Source organism: Dendrobates tinctorius, unplaced genomic scaffold, assembly GCF_039654945.1.
Source record: "Dendrobates tinctorius isolate UK_male_01 unplaced genomic scaffold, ASM3965494v1 ptg000171l, whole genome shotgun sequence".
NCBI classification, from domain to species: Eukaryota; Metazoa; Chordata; class Amphibia; order Anura; family Dendrobatidae; genus Dendrobates; species Dendrobates tinctorius.
In genome coordinates this window covers 3,042,663-3,067,569 of record NW_027361838.1, presented here as the reverse complement: position 1 = coordinate 3,067,569, position 24,907 = coordinate 3,042,663, and the positions used below count along the sequence as shown (strand labels likewise).

Below are 24,907 nucleotides of genomic sequence, written 5' to 3'. Positions count from 1 at the left end.
ACTGTTCATGGAGGTAAAACTGATAGTCTCAAAATTATAGCAATAGAGAAAGTCTATAGATCTACTAGGGGAGGTGATTTCAGGAGAAAATTATTAAATTGTGAATCCTTCTGGATTTTTAAATTAAATACAAGAGTACCATTAGGTCTGAACAAACGACTTGATTTAATATTGCAATTAGATTGATATTTTCTTCTGTACATTTTACTTAGTCCTATTTAATTCTGGCTATTCTGATAATTTTTGTGATTGTTACTTTGTTTATTAACATTATATTAATTGATGAAGGTTTTTTTTTTTTTTTTGCTATTCATTATATTCTTATGATATCTTTTCATTAGTTTTTATTTTTTCCTGTTTTTCCGATAAGTTTTTGTTTACATTATTTCATTTACTAATGGTAAAAGGGTTAATGTATATTTCAGCTCCACATTAGGCTGAGTGTTTTGCAAGAGTTAACTGGTAGGGATACTCCCTATTTTCATTAATTCTTTTGTCCAACACCTGTGATTTACCAGTCTTTGTATTATTTGTAGTTGTCAGTACTGGTCTAGTGTGAACCATGAGTAAGACCCTCTAGGTCGAAACGCGTTGGTTGGAGACCACCAGAGACCCCATCTGCCTGTATGTCCTTATTCATACTTTTTTCTGTCCGATTTTAAGAATTTATGATAAATGATGAATTTTTAACTGAAGTCCAGCGCTGGAGATTATATCCTTTATTTTGCTTCAGTCAACGCCACTGATCAAGGTGACTCCGTGCGCAGGAGGATTATGGATCGCAACTGAGACTGGTGAGCTGACCTCCCTTCATTTTCCCTATCCTTCTATAACTATATTAATAATAATAATAATAATAATAATAATAACAATCTTTATTTATATAGCACCAACAAATTCCGCAGAGCTTTACAATTCAGAGCTTCATATACAACAGTCATAAGTAACATAGCTAAAGATAATACAATATTTACAGTGAAAATAATGATGACCCTGCCCGTAAGAGCTTACAATCTACAATGAAGTGGGGGGAGACAAAAAGTACAGGTGCTTATTTGCAATGGTGGTCCAGACATCTTGAGGGAATGGGGGATAGATAAAGACTGCATGTGGTAGTCACCAGCCACTATTTGTAGTGTTTTTGGGTGCAGTGGAGTTTGATGGAGAATTATGTTCAGAGAAATAGTGAATGGGCTATATATAAAAAGAACTTCATTAAAATATACCTGTCACGTGAACCCGTCCTGTCTGACACGACCCGCAGGCCGGTAACTAAGACAACAAGACACGGCACGTGTAACTGTCCTGTGTGACACGACCCGCAGGCTGGTAACTAAAACAACAAGACACGGGGGAAGGGGAAACAGTTACAATGATGGGCCCTGCAATAGGGAGCGGGGACGTGGAGACCTCTTGCTCTCCCCTGAGTCAGTGTCCCTCACACTCCTAGCGTTCCCTATACAGGCTCCTCACCTGTCGCTGAGCCGGAACTTGTCACCCTAGCACACCCTATATCTATCCCTTTCTAGGGAGCTGGGTGGTGCAGTCACTGGCCCCACCGCTGTACTAATACACACCAGGGAAAAATTCAAACAGGGAAACACTACTTAGCTTTTCTCTGTTGCTATTGCTCCCAGCAACAGAGTCCACCACCAGAATGCAGCTTTCCTCCAGAATAGCTGCTACTTCTCCAAGCTTTGTCATAGATGCAAGAAACACCTCTCTGTAATTCCTTCCTTCACCAGACTTTACACCAGAGCTCCCCTGAGCTGCTCTCTGTAGTTCCTTCCTTCACCAGTCTTGGTTGGAAATGAGCAATGTCACCAACCCCTGCTCATAGACCATGTGACCCTATATAGGAAAAGGGAATGGTCAAATGATCAGGGGCCAAAAGCTGCTATAATCCCAGTGACCAATAGGGGCAAAACGCAAGCAAAGAAAACATCAAGTGCAATGACCCTAACAGCCACAGGGGGCAAAACTAGAACAGAAACCACCAGCTTAAGGAAAAAAAAAAGGTTACTAGTGCTTTTATCTGTCATAATCCAGCATGGATCATGACAATACCCAGACACTAAGCATATTATTTATAATTAATTTTTAATTTAAAGTGCACCTTATTCAGAGATGCAGTAGATAAAGAGTTTTAAAGAGTTTGAGTATGATAAAAGTACAAAAAACATGAAAATAAGGAAGCACTCCCATGAAAGTTGTTATCCTCTTAATATATCGCAATGATATAATATAGCACTTAATAGGTGAGTAGTAGTAGTTGTTATTTTAAACAATTTGTGCTCTTGGCCAACTTTTGGAAATCACAAACAATCTCTTTAATTAACAAATGGCAGCAACCAATTCTAATTGTAACAGAGGAACAAACATTCTTGTCAAGGGAAAATAACTATTGTGAATTAAGCCTAACTTTAGCAGACATTTTTCATCATCTGACTCATGCATCTCGTCCTCTCCCAGGCTCCTATGTGATTTATCTGTGACCACTACAGCTAAATGTGTTAGAAGATGAGATTTTGTGGTCACTGAGAAAAGAAGTGATGTCATGACTGACAGATGCAGACGTGACATCATTCGTAGAATAATGGGGCATCACACAGAAGAAATACTTCATGTTTCATGACATGCTGTTGTATTACTGCATTTAGGCTTTAAGTCAGTGTGAAGTATAGTTGACATATTGCGCAGGGTCAAAAAATACAATTATTATTCCTTTATCACAATGAAACTTTACATTTGTGAAACATTTTTACTAAAGCATCGCGAAATGTTTTATGGCACAAAGGATATATGATAGGATTCACTGATGAATTTATCCATAACATCCAGCTTGTAACTTGGTTCCAGTAAGATTCAACACAGTCATCATGACAAGCTGCACGAATAGTCTGGAGAAGAGTATATGGCGCCCAACATATCCCGAATACACAAACTAAAACTGTAAGAGACCGAGCAACCTTCTTATCTCTGGAGAGCTTCATAGCTTGGGTTCGGCTTTCTGTGACAGAGATGTCAATACTTAGGGATGGCTGAGATGCGTTTCTACATTCTTGTCTTCTTTCTTTTCCTTCTCTGCCGTTAGATATAATATTTTGCCCTGAACACGTCCCACTTTGATCTGGTGGATGAGTATTTGATGGTTTAACCACTTGGTGGATTTTCCTGCTCCTCTTTTTAATGTTCCAATATATACTGAGATTAAAGAATGTAATGCATATCAATGGAAGAAAGAAATCAAAGGTGGATGCTCCAAGAAGAAAATGCCAGCTGTAATAATAACCAGCAACACACAAGCCAACTGGGATTAGAGGGTCACCATTTACATATTCCCATAAAATAATAGCAGGACTGTATAGAAGAAAGGAGAGTACCCAAACGGCAGCCATCTTAACTGCAGTCTGACTATGGTTCCTCTGTTGGGAGCGATATACAACCTAAGCAAAATGAGTGACAATGAGATTACAATCATTTTATACATTTAAACATACAGTGTAGATATTAAATCAAGAGATGCAAACATGGTATGTAACTATAGATGGTGCAGGGGTTACAGTCACACCCGGACCCCTGGAGCTGTGGTCCATTTGGCTCACATGAGAAGACCAACACTATAAGGCTAAGGCTATGCTCCCACGGTCAGTAATCGGCAGCGCTTTGACCCAGCACATGTCCGCTCCATCCAAAGAGCTTCCGGCTTTTGAACGCAGGTGATTCCACATATGTTTACTGAACCGTGCAGAATCACCGCGTCCAGTACATTGGATCTTGTGCAGTCTCGCTTCTCAGCAAGATAAAATGATATGCTGCGGTTTGGAAAGACGTGCCGCATGTCCATCTCCACGGGTGATCCGTGGGCGTCTGTGCACGAATAGTGGAGATGGGGTTTCTTGAAATCCCATCCACTATGCAGTAGCATCTGGCCGCTGCGGATGTACGCAGAGTCCAACCTGCAGCGTTTACTGACTGTGGGAACGTACCCTAATGGTCCTGTGAGAGTTGGGGGACCTATTAGAGATTTTGTAATTGGGCCTGCAAGCCTCACGTTACATCAATGGATGCAACTGTAACAGCGCGTCCCTCCACCGGCCTGTGTCCCTGGACTGCAATGTAATCAGGCCTGAGTCAACAAACAGTGGGGAAGTTTGTCTTTGTTCTCCTCAGCATAGGACTTATCCAATACAAGCTTGTAGCTTCTGGAAACTTCTTAAGCTAGCCACATAGTCAAAAGTAGGTGGGAGCCCTCACCCATGGAGGTGTGGATCCCAGACACATTTTTGGCCTAGGCAGTTGGGTGTTGACGAGCCAGGGGCTATTACCTTTTGCTGAGGCGAGATCTTAGTGCCCGTGTGTGGAGAGTTAAAAGCTGCCATGTGGGACTGTGTCTGACCATACAGGGGCTCTCCATTACTAACCCCTGGGCTTCATGTCACCTGACAATATGACATCAACCACAACTCTAATCACCCAACTTACACTGCACTAAGTCAAGTGGGAAGAGGCTAAGTGCCAGTTTTGGTGCATCTTATGGATGCGCCATTTCAGGGGCGGCTGAGAGCTGATGTTTTTAGTCTGGGACGGGGACAATATCCTTGGCCTATTCATAGGCTTTTAATATCAGCCCGCAGCAGTTTGCCTATCCATTGCTGGTCATTAGTTATAGGGGGACCATACATCTTTTTTGGGGGTCCCCCATTTTCTTTGCCAGTAAAGGCTAAGTATACAGCTGTCGGCTAAAATTAATAGCTTGGGAAGCTGCATGGGTATTACCCCCTCCCCAGACTATAAATATCTGTCCCCAGCTGTGCGCTTTCCTTCTGCTGGTTAATAAAATTTGAGAGATGCCACACCATTTCTTTTCAAAACAATTATTCAGTAATAAAATCATGTACAGTACAGTAAGCTACACAAGTACTGTTCTAATTATATATGTCACTGACATCTTTATATCTATCTGTTTTATGTGTATGTATCTATTCTATTTTGTTGGGTCACGCTGTGATTTTACTGTACGAGGCAGATGAAATGTTGAGTTTTCAAGGACATGAGTGTGTAAAAACCGGATGGCACTCGCACAGTCCAAGTGCCGTGTGATTGTTTTTATCACACCCATTGACTTGCATTGGCGAGTCTTGTCTGAGATATGAGGACAATTGCAGAATGCTGTTATTTTTTTCTCAGTCCAATTGCAGCTGAGAAAAAAAAATCGCATATGAGCAGGGAATCATAGATTAACATTGGTAAGAGTATATCATCAAGAAAATATGAGAGTTTAAATTCCCTCCCAGAAAAAGAAAAATATCAGAAAAATACTAATAATACATTTTGTCGTCTATACAAAAAGTTCACTTTATTAAATATAAAAACAGTTTCTCAAATGACAAAACATACAATTACAAAAAGTATATTATACAAATGTAAGAGGCAGATAGTGATGCAACCGTCCGTAGTTGTGACATGGACACATATGTAAACAACAAGGGACCAGGAACTCCCATGTAAAAATCAATGGCTATAATGCTAACAACAATAAGTGTCATCTATTGAATATTAATGAAAACATAAATAGAAAAAATTCCAATAGAGACACACTACGTTAGAAAAAGGGGAGGAAACATCCCAATGTAATCCCTTAAATAGTGTTAGCAAAAAAGGTCATATATGTAAACATCGAGAGTTCCCTTACCCATAGTAAAAAGATGTCGCCACGTCACACAGAACACCCCTGGTAAGAGTAAGAGTGCAATGTTCTATTTTTTATAGGATTGCACTTGTCTGTTTTTCATGGATTATGAGCCCAAACAGTGTAAATAAAATGTCATATACAGTATAACCCAAAATTTGTATCAATCAAGACACCAACATGCCATGCAGCTCACACAGTTCCACTGATGGAAAATGTTTTTTTACAAGTTTCCAGAGTTTTTTCATAGTATATAGGAGGAATTGCATTTTAAAGCATTTTTCTCCACAATTTTTTCTTCCATGAATGGTGTTCATTCAAAACTACAGAGCAAACCACACCTGTGCAGGTCTGGGCTTCACTTGCACAGACTTGAGATTTGAAGCGCTGGGTGGATGACATAGGATAGGTCAACCATGTCCATCAAGATAAGAGAATGTGATAATAAACACAGCACTTCTGTAGAAAAAGGTGCCGAAGTAGGATCCAAAGCCGACAGTTATAATGAAAAAAGATTTGGCACTCGTATTGATGTATTCAACAAAAATAGTATTATTTTATTGTAGAAAATGAAAGACAAAATACAGAAATGTTTCGGTCAAAGCTAGACCTTCATCAGTTGTCTGGAAGTGGCAAAATCATATAGGGCAGCATCAGGAGAGAGTCTGCGGCATCTACCACTCAGACTAAGGACATCCTTAGTCTGAGCGGTGGACAGCGCAGACTCTCTCCTGATGCTGCCCTATACGATTTAGCCACTTCCAGGCGACTGATGAAGGTCTAGCTTTGAATACATCAATACAAGTGCCAAGAAGTTTTGTATCATCAAGACAAAAGGGCTGTCAATTACAAGCAGAATTTAGGTGCTGAGCCTAGACCTATGACACCCATTGGACCGTGACAGTTAGCATATGGTGTGGGTTAATTATAATAATTATAAAGAGTGTTTTCATGGACTTCCGGAGTGATGGGGGTGGAGGGTGTACACAGATTGATGGAATGATATGTAGATGGTTCTTTTAGTTTATATGGGGACAACCCTACGACAAGCATGATAAAATAAGATTAACCTTGTTTTCTTTCCTAAAGGTAATCTGCATTTGATATGCTTTTACCCTAATATGCTTGTTTTTACCTTTAGGGTAAGTTCACACTGGGCAATTGTGTTGAGTTTTTTTCTGCAGAAATACCTGATTTATTGTAGGAAAGAAGCTGCGGCAAAAACGCAGGTTTAGGTGCATTTTAGGTGTTTTTTGGTGCGGATTTGGTGCGTTTTTGATGCTTTCTTAGTGTCTTTGTCCATGCTAATCTCCATGACTTTTCTGCAGAAAAAACGCTGCAAATAATGATACCTGCGTTTTTGCAGCATTTTTTCAACACCCATTCAAGCCAATGGGTGAAAAACGCTGCAAAAACGCTGAAAGAAGTGACAGGCTCTATGTCCAAAAAAAGCAGCAAAGCATAAAAACCTGATGACACAAAAAACAATGTGTGTGCATGAGATTTCTGAAATCTCATAGACTTTGCTGATACTGTAAAAAGCAGCTGAAAATTAGCATAAAAAAAGCAGCAAAAACACCCAGTGTGAACATACCCTTATAGTTAAACTGATGTGATTGATTACATACTCAACGTAGATGGACTGTGCACTCCTGAAGAAGGGAGATGTTCCCTGGTTCAGTAAACACTGCACCTTTGCAGCGCTGGGGTCCTGGGTTCAAATTCCACCATGGACAACATCTGCAAGGAGTTTGTATGTTATTCCCGTGTGGCGTGGGTTTCCTCCCCCACTTTAAGGGTATGTTTCCACGCTGTGTACTTGCAGCGCGTTGGATGCAGCAGAAACCCCGCTCTGCCTAAAGCGCCGCCCCCCTGTTGTACGCGCGTTGATACCGCATGTGCTCATTGAACACATGCGGAATCACCGCATCGTATCCATAGACTGGGTTATTTATCTTGTGGAGACGGAGCGTCTCCGCATGATAAATAGGCATGCTGCGGTCTGGAAAGATGCGCCGCATGTCCGTAATTTCGGGTGCGTCACCCGCGTCCCTGCACGCGTAGTGGAGATGCGATTTCATAAAATCCCCTCCACTATGCTGTAACATCTGGACGCTGCAGATTGAACGCTGTGGCTGTATGCAACGTTCAATCCACAGCAAATCCTGAAAACATATGCTATGTGGAAACATATCCTTAGACATACTGATGAGCAAATTAGACTGTGAACCCTAATGGGGACAGCGTTCTAGTACTTTGTAGCACTATGTAAGGTAATATGCATATATACAGCTCTGACAAAAATTAAGAGACCTATTTCAAATGTTCAGTTTGTCTGATTTTTCTCTTTATAGGTATATTTTTGAGTATAATGTTAATTGTTCTTTTAGGCGATAAACTTCAGACATGTCTCCGAATTTCCAAGCAATAAATTTTGTATTTTGTTCTGACAAAGAAAAATAGTCAAAATTAAAAAAAAAACAGTGCTTTCAGACCTCAAATAATGCAAAGAAAACAAGCTCATAATCATGTAGAAACAACAATACTAATGTTTTAACTCAGGAAGAGTTCAGAAATCAATACTTTGTGGAATAACCTTGATTTTTAAAAACAGCTTTCATGCGTCTCGGCATGCTTTCCACCAGTCTTTCACACTGCTTCTGGCGCAAAAATGTAATCAGTTCTTCTTTGTTTGATGGCTTGTGACCATCCATCATCCTCTTGATTACATTCCATAGGTTTTCAATGGGGTTCAGGTCTGGAGAATGGGCTGCCCATGACAGGGTTTTGATGTGGTGGTCTCTTAATTTTTGCCAGAGCTGTATATCAGGTAAAATAAATAAATAGGATTAATTTGATTGATTAGAGTGCAGCCCGTTGGGTTTCCAGCTTACTAGAAATAGACAAACTGAACTTGGGTTAATATAAACCAAACTAAACTGATTGTATTTACTGTAATTTGAATGTAAAGAAGTGCAAGTAATACTTTTGATTAAACAATTATTTTGTTGAATGATTGATGCTCTGCACAAAAAAAGTCTGCAACTGTGCAATAATTACATGAAGTTGCAAGGATCTTTTAGTTTGTTGAATATCACATAGAATCAAAAAGAGGTATTCCCATAATTTCAGGTGAATCAATCTCCAGGTTTTTGCGATCAAAGGGGAAGATACCCTAATTCCAGTGATGTATCACATAATGGGCTACTTGCTTCAGGTTTGATAAAATCCCTGTTTTATCTGTTGCAAATCTACCAGTTCTCTAAATGCTGAGTTTTTCAGAACTCCACCCTAACCACTCATGTGTACACTGTGCATAGGCAGGAAGCTGTCAATCAGTGGTGGGGTGGGGTTATACAAAGCTCATGAATAAGGAGAACAACATGCAACAGGTTTACTAGACCTCTAGTAATAATGAACAGTAATTTTAGCAAAACTACAGCAAGCAGCTCAGTTAGTGACACATCACTGGAATCAGAGCTTCTGTCTCTACATTATGCAGCTCTCAGATTACGTGACAAAAACATGGTGACAGCTTCCTTTCGATGTAACGGCATATTGATAGTGGTATTATCAGTAAAGATCCAACTTTTGGGAACTCAAACAGTCTGGAGGTCAAAGAGCCAGTGGGCACGTGGCATTTTCCTCTAGTAGGAGAAAGTATTTCTTGTTGGGGTGATCTTGCCAGCGCTGCTCAAAGATGTCCAATCCAGGTCAGAAAATATATTACAGCCTGGATTGGGCATCTGTGGACAGCGCTGACAAGATCACCCCAACATTAAATCTTTCTCCTACACATTTTTGGACACTGGGAGTCCAGCGGGTGGAGCAGCAGCGCCATAGATTTACATGCAAGCTACACGGTTGTGCCTAGTTGCGCAACCAACGAAGGTGAGCCCCTGTCTTATCCGCTCATCATGGACATGGTTGATATACATGATGCGCTTTCTCTTTTCTTTTATATTTTCCGCTAGTGTTACAGGGAAGTGTTATACTGCTCTAGTTGAGCTGTGTTGTAGTTTCCATCACAGTAGATATCCGACAGTGCTCTAAAGTTAGGGGTATTGCTCGGACATTCCCACATGTGCGATATGCATTACTTACTTTAGGTTGGCACACATTTTACACATTATACTATACTGTACAATATTCTTATGTTGCAGTTTAGCTGATAAAATATAACATTTATTCCCCTATAGTGTGGCATAGCAGCTTGTATTATCAGATCAATAAAGAATGTTCCTAATACAAGCCCCTTCAAAGATATGGCAGCATAGGGTGCATTTGTTTTCACTAAAAATTTATTTTGCAAAAACAGAAGAAACAGTCCCTTTTTTATGCTTCTCTTCTCTTCATGTTTTAGGTTTCTTCTCAATGTAATGGTCAAATGCTTGAAAATGTTCAATAACACTGTTATTTTAAAAAAATAAGTTTGCAATGCAATCTTACTTAAAGCCTTTTTCATCAATAACCTTTTTTGTATGTGCTGCAGCACGGAGTTGGCCTCAAAATGAGCTAAAACAAAAATGTCAGTGTTTTGATATATGTTATTCAAATGGGTAAAATTTGCACAGCGGAAACCATTTGATATGCAGTAAGTGAGACAATCTTTCAGACATCGAGTTCTAACATATGCTAAAAAAACAAAAAAATAAGGGTTATGAAACAATAAAATGATGGTGGGAATGTAGTATAATGTGATACTAATATAATGGGGAACACATACTGCCATAGTGATGGAGAGGAATCGGTCATAACTGATGAGAACAATATTGAAAACTGAAGCCGTGCACATAAGGTTGTCAGCTACCAACCAGACTTTGCAGAGAACGTTCCCAAGCGTCCACTTATCAGTCAGGATGTATGAAGCACTCACTGGAATACAGAAAGCACCTTGTGAGTTAAAAAAAAACAAAAAAAAAACAAGATCAGTACTAAGTATTATTACATCTGTTCCAAATAACAAATATGTTACAATGACTGTTATATGCTATATGAAATGATAAAAAAATTACCATTCTTCATTTTGTCTTTTAATAATTTCTGTGCACACATTTACCATTTTTAAAGACCAGAATTATTATTAATGATTTCTAACCATGAAATAAACTATTGTAAGAAAATAGTATCGTTAATTGTTTGTAATCCATTGGAAAACTCTAATGCAAATAAGCTCACAAGTCATTCCAGGGGTGATGCATGTGCAGTAATGTCCTAATTACGATGAGATATGGAATATTGTTGTTTGTTGTTGTTTGTTATTATAACTCTTTTGCAGGAGACAATGGCATCTGTGGAATGGGCGATGTCGTAAGTATGGTTTGATTAAGTTTTATTAAAGGAGTCTGTGTCATTCTTTCAATTAAAGGACTTTATTCTGGGTGTCTGTGTTTTTACACTATATAACTATGGGGTTAGTTATTGCGTATTGACGCCTCTCCATTACTAACCTTGGGGCTTGATGTCACCGCTACAGTGGGAACAGCGAATTGGTGAACCTCATAGATGCGCCTTTTCTGGGGTGGCTGAGAGCTGAGGTTTTTAGTGGGGGTGTGACCAGTATCCATGGCCTCTTCCTAGGCTATTTAGATCAGCCCTCAGCTGTTTTCCTAGCCTTTGCTGGTTATTAATTATAGGGGGACTCTACATGATTTCTTGGGGTATCCCCCATTTTAATAGCCAGTAAAGGCTAAGTATACAGTGGGGAGCTGATATTAATTGCCTGGGAAGCTCCATCTGTATTACCCCCTTCCCAGGCTATAAACATCAGTCCCTAGCCATCAACTTTCCCTCTGCTAAGAAAATTACGCGGGAGCCCTCGCAATATTTTTTAGAAAAATTATCTTTTAATAATTAAATACATGTACAGTAAGCTGCACACACTGCACTAATTGTATTTGTCACTGACATCTGTATATCTATATTCTATGTGTATTTACTGTATGTATTCCATCTATTCTATGCTGTTGGCTCCTGCTGTGATTTTACATTACGTGGCTACAGAATTGCCGGCTTTTCTTCTATCGATTCTTCTATTTTGATCAGGGTCATTTGGCTTTCTTCTGGCGACTTGACCATGTAGCCCATTTTTCTTCAAGTGCGTGCCTCCTTCTTGTACAACGTTAAACAGCCACACCGCTAGTTTTCAGAGTGTCCAGTATTTCAGTTGTTATTTGTGGGTTTTTCTTTGCATCCTGAACAATTTTCCTGGCATTTGTCACAGGTTAGGATGTTACATTTAGTAGCCATTCAAACCCATTTGTGTCAACATCGGTGAATGTTATCAGGCCAAAATCACCAGGATATGTAAACTTTTGATCACGGTGATTTGGATGCTTTGGGTTGTCATTATGATTTAAAAAGAGAAAACACAGTAGTTTGACAATAAATGGCTTCACCCAACCACTAACCATGAGTGGAGAAAAAGTTTTGGTGCTTTCTGAAAAAAGGCCAAGAAAGCAAAATTTCTGCAGGGATATGTAAACTTTTGAACACAACTGTATATATATATATATATATATATATATATGTGTCACCGACATCTATATATCTATCTATTCTATGTGTATATACTGTATGTAGTCTGTCTATTCTATCCTGTCTGCTGCTTCTGTGATTTTAGTGTACATGGTAGATGAATTGCCGGCTTTTCATCTATCGCGGTGAGAGTCAGAAAGGCCTGCAGGCATCTTCTCCATGGTGTTCCCATTTAGTTTTAGCACTCTCCCATCCATTTCAGCTTTTTTTCTCAGACCCCAGACCTGTTGGGTCCAGCAGAAAAATATTCAACTTTCCCTTTGACTTGCATTGGATCCGTTATTCGGTACAAATACACGAATATTAGAAATTACTCGTGCCGATTTTCCCAAATCCGAATTTTTCACTATTTGCTCTTCACTAATTATAAGACATGAGACAATGATTTGGTATAGACCTAATCATCATGGGTAGGGATGAGCGGACCCGTGGAAGTTCGGTGTCGTCGAGTCTGACCGGACGTTAGCCCAAAGTTTGGTTCAGGTACCAGAACTGTACCCAAACCCCTTTGAAATCAATGGGGACAAAAACTTTAGAGCTGGAAAATCATTCTCTTCCCCAAACTGTAAAACAAACTTCCAGGAGAAGTCCGTGTTTGGAGTTCAGTGCCAGACCCGGAAACCCCAAACTTTACAGTTCAGGTTCTCTCATCTCTAATCATGGGGCCTAAAACCTGCTGACAACTTTCCAATAAGAGGTTAACAGTAGTGATCAGAGCTTAGGACTGATCACTTCTGTTGCAAGCAGATGCCAGAGGTGTAACACAGTTATTATCAGCTTGTTAAATAGGGACTCAGTTCCTCAGCCTGCTCCATATAACCGCTCACAACATGCACTGTACATGAAAGATATCCTTCACAAATAGTACTTATTGCGGGATCTCATGTAATTATTCAGTAGACTACTCAGCCTTGCTTTTGTGCCTCTTGTTCTGGAGTAAAAATGATTCTAATAATGACTTTTTTATTTGTGACATATTCATTATTTAATTTGCATTTTTCAAGTTAATTTTACCTGATTTTATATTTTTTTTTTTTAGCTTTGGCATTATATGCCTGTTTTTGGTTATCTAGATTTTTTAACTTAATACATCATATGACACTTTTCAACAATTTTGTCACAATATTTTTGCACAAATGAACTCCAGCACCCTAGAGAACTACAAAATCTGTCCAGTTTTTTTTTTAGACAGTTAAACATTAAGTGCTACATTTTAAGCTTATTAAAAGGATCATGCAATTATTTACTATAAAACGTTGTAAGAAAATAAAAACTAAAAGAGCGAAACAATAAGCATGTTTGAATTTCTAGCAATTCAATCAATATTGAGCTCCTAGTCTGATGAATTTGGCAGAAAATCTGCCAATGTGAAAGAAAGACAAGACAAAAAAGACTTTAAAAATAAAACCCACGAATTAAGGCGATAATGCTGAAACTTTGTCAAAATTGAATATTTAGCATCCTGTTTGATAACATTTCTGGACAACTAATGTACTTTAATGATCCTTATAAATGCACATATTTTGTATATAGACAGGTTTTTGTGAGTATAAAATCCCCATTGCAGAAATATTCCCAGAGATCGGCGCTCAGGAACTATATGATAAAGCAAGGATTGGACATTACAGCATAATCAGAGAAAAGACAGATTCAATAATACTGCAGCAGAACATAATTTAAACTTATGATAATATATTATAATAATGCTATGCTAATGAATACAACTTTCTTTGTAGACATTCATTTTATATTTTGAACAAAAAAAACGAAAAATGTAACAAAAAAAGATATTCTCTAATCTAAGCAGGATTTTACTGCTAATACATTTTGCCTAAAGACTTACCGATGAAAAAGTCACAGATAGCGAGATTGAGAAGGAAAAAGTTACTCTGGTTTCTAAGTCTTTTGTCAATAATAAAGGCTAAAATGACTAAAGTATTACCAAGTACTGTCATGGAAGTAATCAGAGGTATGAAAATGTATAAGAAGACCAGTGTGCCTGCAGAGAAATCAGATTCCTTATCGTTTTCCAAAGAACCATTAGCACTAATATTATTAGCAACGATGGACAAATAGACAACTTCCATTCTAAAATGAATGATCATACTGAATGTTTAACTGACATTAGCCGCCGGCGTTTCCTCTGAAGCTGGATCCTGATAGGAAAGCTCCAAACCATACCAGAAGGAGACTGCATTATAAGCACTTGTGAAAATAAGAGATTGTTCATTTATATAGGGTTATAATTATGGGTGGAGACTAGAGGTGCGGCCCTATACACATATTGCCATTATATTCTGAATAGTTATTATGATTTTAATAATGAAAAAGTAAAAATACATAAATATCTGTATCTTCTAATATTCAAAGTGTTGATATATCTGTGCTATATGAATGAACAGGCAGTAAAAAAAAATAACTATAATATGAAATAAACAGAGCATGTTAACATTCATTGCAAAGAATATCCATATATTTCCCTGGTGCGTTCTATCGTCATTAACATAATTATATAATTATAGAAACAGAAATCATTTTTCACTGTCCTTTGTGTGAAATTACTTCTTGCCATGAACTTGTCTTCAATCAAGGCTGACAAATCCCCGGATACAGTCAACAAGGTTCTTCTGACATATCACCCATGGGATATTATTACTAACCCACTAGAGCTGTTTTTGATCCCAAGACAAGAGGGCAATTAATTACTTATTCTATGGATGTCAGAAGCACTATTGACCCGCTAGACAACTGAGACATTAATTGTTAAACCACTAGCCACCAAAGATAGCGTAAACTTAAAAGACATACAAATTGGGACAAAATTGTTAGTACCCTTCTGTTAAAGTAAGTAATCCTACAATGCTTACTGAAATAATTTGAAACTGACAAATGTAATTTTCAATTTAAATTTAAAAAACAAGCTAATGAAAATGGATTGGCCAAAAAAGATGGTACAATTCTCAACATTTTGTTGCACAACCATTTGAGGCAATCACTGCCATCAAATGATTTCTGTAACACTCAATTAGACTTCTGGACCTGTCCACAGGTATTTTGGCCCACTCCTTGTGAGCTAACTGCTCCATGTTTCTCAGGTGTGACATCTGACTGGGATGATTTAGCGAATCCTGCTTTGAGCAGGGGGCTGGACCAGATGGCCCAGGAGGTCCCTTCCAACTCTACGATTCTATGATGCCTTCCCCAGACTACATGTTTCAGCTTATTCCACAGATGTTCAATAGGATTTACATCAGGGCTCAAGGATGCCACTTCAGCATAGACAATGCTTAGCTCTTAATCATTCCTGTATGTTTTTAGGTATGTTTTCGGTCATTATCCTGTTGGAGGACCCATGAACTGTGACTTAGTCAAAACTTTCGCACTCTGGGCAGAACATTTCTCTCCATATGCTTTGATAGCCTTGAGATTTCATTGTATCATGCACAAACTCAAGACACTCTGTGCCAGATGCAGCAAAACAGCCCCAAAACATAACCAAGCCTCCTCCATGTTTCACAGTATGTACAATATTCTTTGTATACTTCATTTTTGCAGCTGGGAACAAAGAGATGATATGACTTGCAAAAAAATTCCAGTTTTGTCTCATATGTCGAAAGGATATTCTCTGAGAAGCTTTGTGTCTGGTCAATATACATTTTGGCAAATTCCAGTCTCTGTTTATGATTTGCTTTCAATGCTGTATCTTAATCTTGCAGTTCAACTCTAATCATTTTGGCAATTGTTCTGGGTTCTTTGGTTACCATTCATATTATCAATTTAACTGTTTTTCTCTTGTGGACACGTCCAGGGAAGTTGGCTAGAATCCTAGAGACCTTAAATTTCTGAATTATATTTTGAACAGTACAAAAAAGACATGGACTGCACATTCAAAAATCATACGCTGATCTAATGCCACTAGGCAAAAATTTACAAAACTGAACATAAGGTTCTTAGTTTAAGATTGTCATCAGACTGTATGATGCCCACTGCCATGCCCTGCTGGTGCACTGTCGCCGTGGATGGCACATGGTGTCTCACTTTTGTTTAATTCGTTTATTAACTGTAAAACAACATATACACACATGTATATGGCCAAAGTAATACACATGCACTTGCCCAAACAATTATAAAAGAACAGCAACCTTACATATTAAATCCTTAATACAGTTTGGTTTCATAAGTCCATACATTGCTACAAGGATAATATACCAAATCAACAAGTGAATAGAACATTTTGACTTTATAGCTATTTGGCGATATATATCTCAAAATGATACTACACATCTAATTAAACTACAACTAATACACTGCCAAGCACAGTCATGTATTATTAATAGCCATTTGATGCCATAGGATGATTCAAAGTGTTTTAATCATAGCATTTACGGTGGTACTGAACCACTGTGCACTAGAATGGTGAGGCGAGAGGAGTTCCACCTATCCCAAGTTTTGTCAAATTTCCCCAGACAGCCCCGGTTTTGATATAACGTTCGCTCATACGATATAACTGAATTTACCAATTCAATCCATGCTCTGAGAGAAGGATGTACACCACCCATCCAATGTAGTGCCAACATCTTCCTAGCAAGAAAGAGTGTCTCCAGCAAGAAAATTGTAACATAATGTCCCCACATCTCCCCATCCAACACCCCGAACAGACCAGTGGGTTAAGGGAACTGGGATTTCTACTAAGGAAGTCAACAGTGATGTTACCTCATTCCAGTAAGAGAGGATAATAGGGCAACTCCATACCATATGAGCAAAATCTGCCTCCGCTGAGTGACATCTCAAACATTCTGAAGATTGGAGTTGACCCATTTTAAATAGTTGCAATGGGGTTAAGTATGACTGGTGTATCATATATAATTGAATCCTTCTATTGTTGATTGAAGGAGATACCCCAATCGGGGATTCAAGAACCTCCTCCCAATCCTCATCCTGAGCATCAGGAATAAGACCCTTCCACCTCCTCCTAATTGCCACTATGGAAGAGCCAGTTCCCACAGACAGCATATAAGTGTATAGAGCGGAAATGAGACTGTGGGGCCCCTGCGACTTAAGGATTGCTATTAAAAGGAATGAGATAGCCCAGATCCCACCCACGGAGCGTAAATGTGACTGAAAAGCTGATCTAAGCTGAAGGTAGCGAAAGCATTGGGATCTTGATTTTAGACTGGATTTGATTGAAGGACATTAGGACACCACTTACATATAAATCTCTGATTCTCTGATTGAGCAGACACCATGTGAAATCCAGAGCTCAGCGGATGGTTGGTTCAACAGCACCGGAAAATAGTCATTGTTCCATAATGGCATTTCAGCTACAATATCCCCAAAGTGAACTACTTTTTTAATTTGTTTCTAAAAAACCCAGCCTTCAGTCAATTCTTCCAGAGTGAGCCAGATGACTTTCAGAGTTGGGTAGGTGGCTATCAGGCCTCCAGCTGCTCAAGGCCTTAGCCTGTCCGACCAGATACTATAAGTAAAAATCTCGCAGAGCTGCCCCGCCCATCTGTTTAGGCCTCTGTAAAGTAGATAATTTAAGTTTAGGCCTAGTTTTCCCCCATATGAAGGACGTAATTAGATAATTCAAATTTGCAAAGAAGGACTTAGGGATCAGTACAGCACTGTGTTGGAGGGAAAAACTAAGTTAAGGGAGCAAAATCCTCTTAATTAGATTTATACGACCAGTGACAGATGACGGGAGTTTACTCCAAGATGCAAATTTAAGCCTAACTAGATCCAATACTGAAAGGATATTAAGTTGTAGATCAAGTTCACTACTTTTTGGGATATTAATTCCTAAATATTTAATATGTGACACTATAGACAACGAAGACAGAGTATCAATGTGGGCTCTTGAGTTATGAGAAAGGGGTAATAAAGCAGACTTCTCCCAGTTAATATATAAACCTTAGCATTTACTGAATGTATCAATGGTATCAATTACATATGGCAACATCTCCTGTTTGTCCATGAATATCACCATGTCATCGGCATAAAGGCAGATAGTATCTAGACGATCCGCTATGCCTATGCCCCTGATATTCAGAGAGGACCTTACACGTAGTGCCAATGCCTCAATTGCTAGGGAAAAGAGGGCCGGGGAGAGGGGGCACACCTGCCGCATCCCTCTAGACCAGTGGTCTCCAACCTTTCTGACCTTGAGAGCTACATTCAGCTTAGAGAGATGGTCGCGTGCCACATTCAGCACTGAGAGAGGGTCACGAGCCACATCCAGCTCCCACCCCCTTCAAAGTAGAGTCAACCAAAGCCCCCATTACAGGTATAATGATAACCAAAGCTGTTCCACAGAAATCACTCCAAAGAAGTACACTGAGATCTAGGGGTTCCCACAATCCCCCATTCAGTATTCTTCCATCAAGGACTCCCAAAACACTGTCACATCCTCGAATAGGTAGTACCATCCTCCAGTGTACCATACCTAAAACATCTCTAAATCCCTAAGACCAGTATATGTGCATCCAGATCTGCACTTCTGTACAGGGCTACTCACATAATTCACCATTTTGAGATGTGCTCCTCATACCTGTTTGCTAGACCTGGACCTAATGCACCAAGCTGGCAGACAGTCGCGAGCCACAAATCATGGGACCGGGAGCCACATGTGGCTCCCGAGCTACAGGTTGGGGACCCCTACTCTAGACAAAGGAAATGGTTCCGATATAGAATTATTTATGATTATAGGAGCCTTAGGTTTTGCATATATTGAGCTAATCCATTGTTGAAATCTATTACCAAAACCATATTTCCGTAAACATGCAATTAGGAAGGGCCATTCAAGGGAGTCAAAGGCCTTAGCAGTGTCTAACAATGACAAAGCTCAAGTATTGTCCGATACCAAAGCACTATACTGAACCATCGACTGGACCCGCCTAATATTAATAGAACTGCTTTTGCCAGGCATGAAACCAGTTTAGTCAGGGTGTATGAGATCCAATATAATCGAGTTCAGTCTAGTGGCCAGAATCTTAGTCAAAATTTTATAATGTACATTTACCAGTGATATGGGGCGGTATGATCCTTCCCCTCTTTTTTAAGTACAATAATATTTGCTTCATAATAATAATTATAATACATTTTATTTCTATAGCGCCGACATATTCCGCAGCACTTTACACTTCAGAGGGGATTTGTACAGACAATAGACATTACAGCATAACAATAATCACATAGATTATAACAAATACCAAGAGGAATGAGGGCCCTGCTCGCAAGCTTACAGACTATGAGGAAAGAGGTAGACACGAAAGGTGTGTGGTAACGGTTGCCCTGATTGTATGGACCAGCCATAATGTTAAGTGTGTAACATTACAGATACAGAGAGCTAATGGATGCATAAAGCATGTGGGAACATGATGCGGAGAACATAAAAGGAACCCGGCATACACCCCCCTCTCCAAATACCCTGAAACATCTCTAAGAGAAGTGGTGCCAATATATCTTTATACTTTCTATATAGCTCAATAGCAAACCCATCCGGTCCAGGAGCCTTCCCAGAGGCAATATCCATCATAGCACCTTCTATTTCTTCTATAGTAAAATCAGCTTCCAAAAGGACTCGCTGGGTAGAGTCTAAAGTGGGGAATTTTATGTCTGATAAATAGTCCAGACATTCTGGGACACCAAGACCACGCCCAGAAGTATATATTGTATTATAGTGGTCAGAAAATCAATGAAGTATATCCTCAGTAGAGGTTGCTATTGAATTATCTGGCTTCCGAATTTGAAGTATAGTGTTAGATGTGTTATGTTGGCGTACCAAAAATTTACTTGCCTGGTTTCCCAATTTGAAGTAGGACTGACGGGTGAAAAAGAGTTTGCGTTTAAACTTGGTATCCATATATTGGGAATATAACCTATGGGAAATCAACCATGCAGCTCTGTTCTCGTTAGTCTGATTAGTTATATAAGCTGCCTCTGAGTCCCTCAGTCGTTGTTCCATTTCAATATCCTCCCTCGAAGTTACTTTTTTAATATAGGAGATTGTAGATGATAGGCATCCTCTCAAGTACGCCTTAAGGGCATCCCAAAACAGGTTAACATCCCAAGGCTCAGGATGGGATAGGACAAAACTATTTAGTTGATCCACAGTTCTATCATTAGGGCCTATTAGCTTTAGCCAAAAAGGATTTAGCTTCCAGAATATAGTGCGGTTTAACTGGCCAAAATTAAGTCTGAGTATAATTGGACTGTGGTCTGAGATCCCTTTATTGCCATGCTCTCTGTTACCCACCCACATCGCCAGATTGCTGGAGACAAATATGTAATCTATACGAGATAATGTACATTTAGTAGACGAGTGACAAGTGTATTCCGGTGTCGTGGGGTGACGCGCCTTCCACAAATCAAGCCAATCACTACCTTCCATGAACGATGCTAGTTTAGATGAAGACAAAGAGGGAATCCCCCCAGAGATTCCTACCATCCAATCTAATTATGTCCAGGCCATTGTCCATAACCAGGCTAAAGTCTCCCTTACATATAACGTGTGCATCTGGGTAATTTAAAGCAAAACTCATTGCCTTTTGAAGAATTGACACATTAGCTGGGGGAGGATTATAAATACACAGTATCACATATCCTCTAGAGTTTATCAATGCGTATACAAATATGAAACGACCGTCCGGGTCCCTCTGAACCACTCTGACCTCCCACCTGACGTCTCTATGAATCAGTAATGAAACCCCCCTTGAGTAACTAGTGTGGAACACATGAATGAACCATGGCACCCATGGCTTCTGTACATGCCGAGCGGAATCTCTGGTTAAACGTGTCTCAATTAGGGCTACAATATGAGGATGGTATCGTCTAATTTGGGAAAATATCTTGATTCCTTTACGAGGGGATCCAAGACCCCTGTTACGGGCTGGCGGAATGCATCAAATAATAAAGATGGTATTTAGGTGCGTTCGCAGCCCGGGGTCCACCGTGCAGAGGTGTTAACTGCTGCTCGGTAATGGTGGACGCGATATGGCGGTATAATAACGGAACACACGGGGTTAACCTCACCCAATGTGTACAGAAGCGGACTCTTATCTCACAGAGCCGCACAATCGCCAAATAATAAATGCCGTAGCCTGTTATTGCTCACAGAGCTCAGCAGTGTGAGCACTAGCGTATAGTCACAAAACTCAGCCCTTAGACTGCAGGACTGAAGTCTCTCTAGACGGCTAGCGCTCGGCACCGCGACTGCGATGCCAGCAAGGGTTAAACAAATTACACGTGCAAGTGTGCACAGTGCCGCTCAGGTGGACGCCACTAATCGCCCTGGGTTGGGCCAGATAAGCGCACAGGTTGCGCAAGGCGTTACACCAGCGTGGCTGTCACTTGCCGCAATTCGATAGTGCCCTGCAGTGGGCGACACCATCGGACGCTAGTGTGCAGACGGCTGGTATGCACTGTGGCCTATAGACTAGCCACTGACAGGCACTGACTCGGACTCTAAACCCTACCAACATACGTATCAAAAGGGAAGGAGTTTCATAATGAGTCAGTCACCAGATACATGCATTCATCATCATACACTCCAAACTATTTGAGTCTATACTAGCGCATGGCCATGCAAGCCTTTAGCAGCGTCCTTCCGGGACCTTCCTGATAGTCCAATCCGAGCTGGAAAAGGACCTGAGCATGTGACCTCCGATCTCCAATGAGAGATCGTCCCACGGGCATGCTCAGTGGACCGAAAGGAGGACATAGACCCTGGAGTAGCTCGCTGCTGACCAGCCTGCGTTGCTATAGTTGGACCAGAGGTGGCAGCAGCAGCTAAACCTACAGAGCTGGTCTGAGCAGAGTGCCTGGATTGTCGAGTCTGCTGAGCAGCCTCCTGTGCGGCTGGAGAGGAATGGGAGACTGCCGAATGCAAGGCTTGGGATTCCTGCTGTGCAGCGACCGAAACCCAACGCCTAACATTACCCCCCTCCTAGGGCCCCCTCCTCTCTGAGCCTCGCTACGCTCTAATGCCGCAGGAGCGGAGCGTGGATATTCTCCACTGGCTCCCAGGTCCTAGCCTCTGGACCATGACCCTTCCAATCCACCAAATAAAACTATTTGCCCCGCATCACCTTGCATCCCACGATGGCATTGACCTCAAACTCATCCGAAGACAGGTCTGATGTCCCGGCAGATGACTCAGAGAACCGGGACATGTGAACAGGCTTAAGAATGGACACGTGGAACGTGTCAGAAATAGCCAAGTGTGGTGGAAGGGGTAGACTACAGGGCTGATCTGCTCAAGGACCTTGAAGGGGCCAATGTAGCGCAGTGCGAACTTAGCGGACTCAACCCGCAGCGTGTATTTTCGGGCGGAGAGCCACACTAAGTCGCTAGGGGCAAAGGTCGGAGCAGGGCGCCGGTGTGCATCAGCGGGGGTCCTCATTCTCTCCCTGGGTGCGATTCCAAATGTCACGTGCCTCCACTGCCCAGTCTGCCACCCTAGAGTCGGTGGATGACACGGGCATGGGCACAGGGACGCGCAGATGCTGGCCGTAATTTAGGAGGAATGGGGTCTGACCGGTGGAGTCGGCCATAGCGTGGTTCAAAGCGAACTCCGCCCATGGCAGCAAGGATGCCCAGTCATCCTGCCTGGCCGAGACAAAATGTAGATATGTGACCAGGGTCTGGTTGGCTCTCTACCAACCCATTGGTCTCGGGATGATAGGCCGTGGAGAGATTTAGCTCAATGCTGAGCAGGGAACAGAGCTCTCTCCAGAACCGAGATGCAAACTGAGGACCCCAGTCGCTGACAATCTTATTCGGCATGCCGTGCAGGCAGAAAATGTGCTTAATTAACAACGCTGCCAGGCCCCGTGCAGAAGGTAGCCGAGAGAGTGGTACCAGATGCACCATCTTGGAGAAATGGTCGGGGACAACCCAAATGACAGTCCTGCCACTGGACTTGGGCAGTCCCACCACAAAGTCCATACCGACCATCTCCCAGGGCCTGTCCGCTACCGGCAGGAGGTAGAATAGCCCAGCGGGCCGCTGCCGAGAGCACCGATTCTGGGCGCAAGAGACGCACACCTGAATATACTTCCCGACGTCACGGGCCATATGCGGCCACCAGTACGTCCTCGCTAGAAGCTCAGAGGTCCATTTGGTCCCAATATGTCCACCCACCCTGGACAAATGAGTCCAAGAGAGGACCTCTGGTCGCAGACAGGCAGGGACAAAAGTCTTGCCCAGAGGTACAGACTCAAGGGCGACCGGAGCCACGGTCCTCAGGCACTCAGATGGGACTATCAGCCAAGGCTCCTCCTCCGATGACACCACGGAGCAGGAGAGAGCATTGGCCCGGATGTTGTTCTCGCCAGAGAGAAAATGCAGGGTGAAGTGGAATCGGGAGAACAAGGACCTTCTGGCCTGGCGAGAATTCAGCTGCTGGGCTGTTTGTAAATAAACCAATTCTTGTAGTCGGTGAACACCTGGAAAGGTTGGAAAGCCCCCTCCAGGTGTCTACACTCTGAAAAGGCCAACTTCATTGCTAGCAACTCCCTGTCCCCGATTGAATAATTCTTCTCCGCCGGTGTGAAAGTCTTGGAGAAGCATGGGTGCTTCCGACCTTGCGAGTCCTTCTGGAACAGGAACGCTCCAGCACTGATGGAAGAGGCATCCACCTCCAGAATGAAGGGTTTATCCACATCGGGCCGATGTAGAATGGGGGCGCTAGCGAAAGATGGATTTTTGGTTCTTACCGTAAAATCTCTTTCTTGGAGCCTTCATTGGGGGACACAGAATACCATGGGTGTATGCTGCTGCTGCTAGGAGGCTGACACTATGCAAAACAAGAAAATTAGCTCCCCCCCGGCAGTATACACCCACTGACAGGCACTAGGCACCTCAGTTGGTGAAAAAGCAGTAGGAGAAGCAACGGAACACTCAAAACATATGTACCAACCCAACAAGGGACTCAAAGGCCCAACACGGTACAATTTTAAACAGGGAGGGTGCTGTGTCCCCCAATGAAGGCTCCAAGAAAGAGATTTTACGGTAAGAGCCAAAAATCCATCTTTATCGCCTTATTGGGGGACACAGAATACCATGGGATGTTCCAAAGCAGTCCCAAGGGTGGGAACAGCAATAAGGAACGAAAGAACAGGAAGGGCTTAGGTCGGCCGATGCACCACCGCCGCCTGCAGAACCTTCCTACCAACAACTGCATCAGACGAGGCCTGGGTATGAACCCTGTAGAACCTCGCAAAAGTGTGCAAAGACGACCAGGTCGCGGCCCTGCAAAGTTGCAGAGCCGAAGCCTGGTGTCGAACGGCCCACAAAGCTGCCACAGCCCGGGTGGAGTGAGCTCTCACTCCCGGAGGGGGCCGTTTGTCCTGAAGTCGGTATGCTTCCTGAATGGTAGAACGAATCCAGCGAGCGATCGTGGATTTGGATGCCGGAAGCCCTTTCCTCCGACCTTCAGAAATGACCAGCAATGAATCGGATTGACGAAGTGAAGCGGTCCTAGCGAGGTAGACACACAAGGCTCTAACAACATCCAGTTTGTGGAGTGACTTCTCAAGAGGGTGAGAAGGAGCCGGACAAAACGATGGAAGAACGATATCCTCGTTGATGTGAAAGGAGGAAACCACCTTTGGTAGGAAGGAAGGAACGGGCCTGAGGACGACTTTATCCTGATGGAGCACCAGATAAGGAGAACGA

General features: G+C 41.6%; 1 protein-coding gene across 1 annotated transcript; it reads right to left on the bottom strand.

Moving 5' to 3' along the window:
* Positions 1-2,281: 2,281 nt before the first annotated feature.
* Positions 2,282-20,093, bottom strand: LOC141053756 (histamine H3 receptor-like). The gene is made up of 6 exons (XM_073550803.1): positions 20,024-20,093; positions 19,658-19,825; positions 14,073-14,177; positions 10,419-10,585; positions 3,125-3,446; positions 2,282-3,010 (listed from the first exon to the last, which is right to left on the bottom strand). Exons 1-6 carry the CDS (start codon positions 20,091-20,093, stop codon positions 2,730-2,732), a joined length of 1,113 nt encoding a protein of 370 aa, XP_073406904.1. The 3' UTR covers positions 2,282-2,729.
* Positions 20,094-24,907: the final 4,814 nt, after the last annotated feature.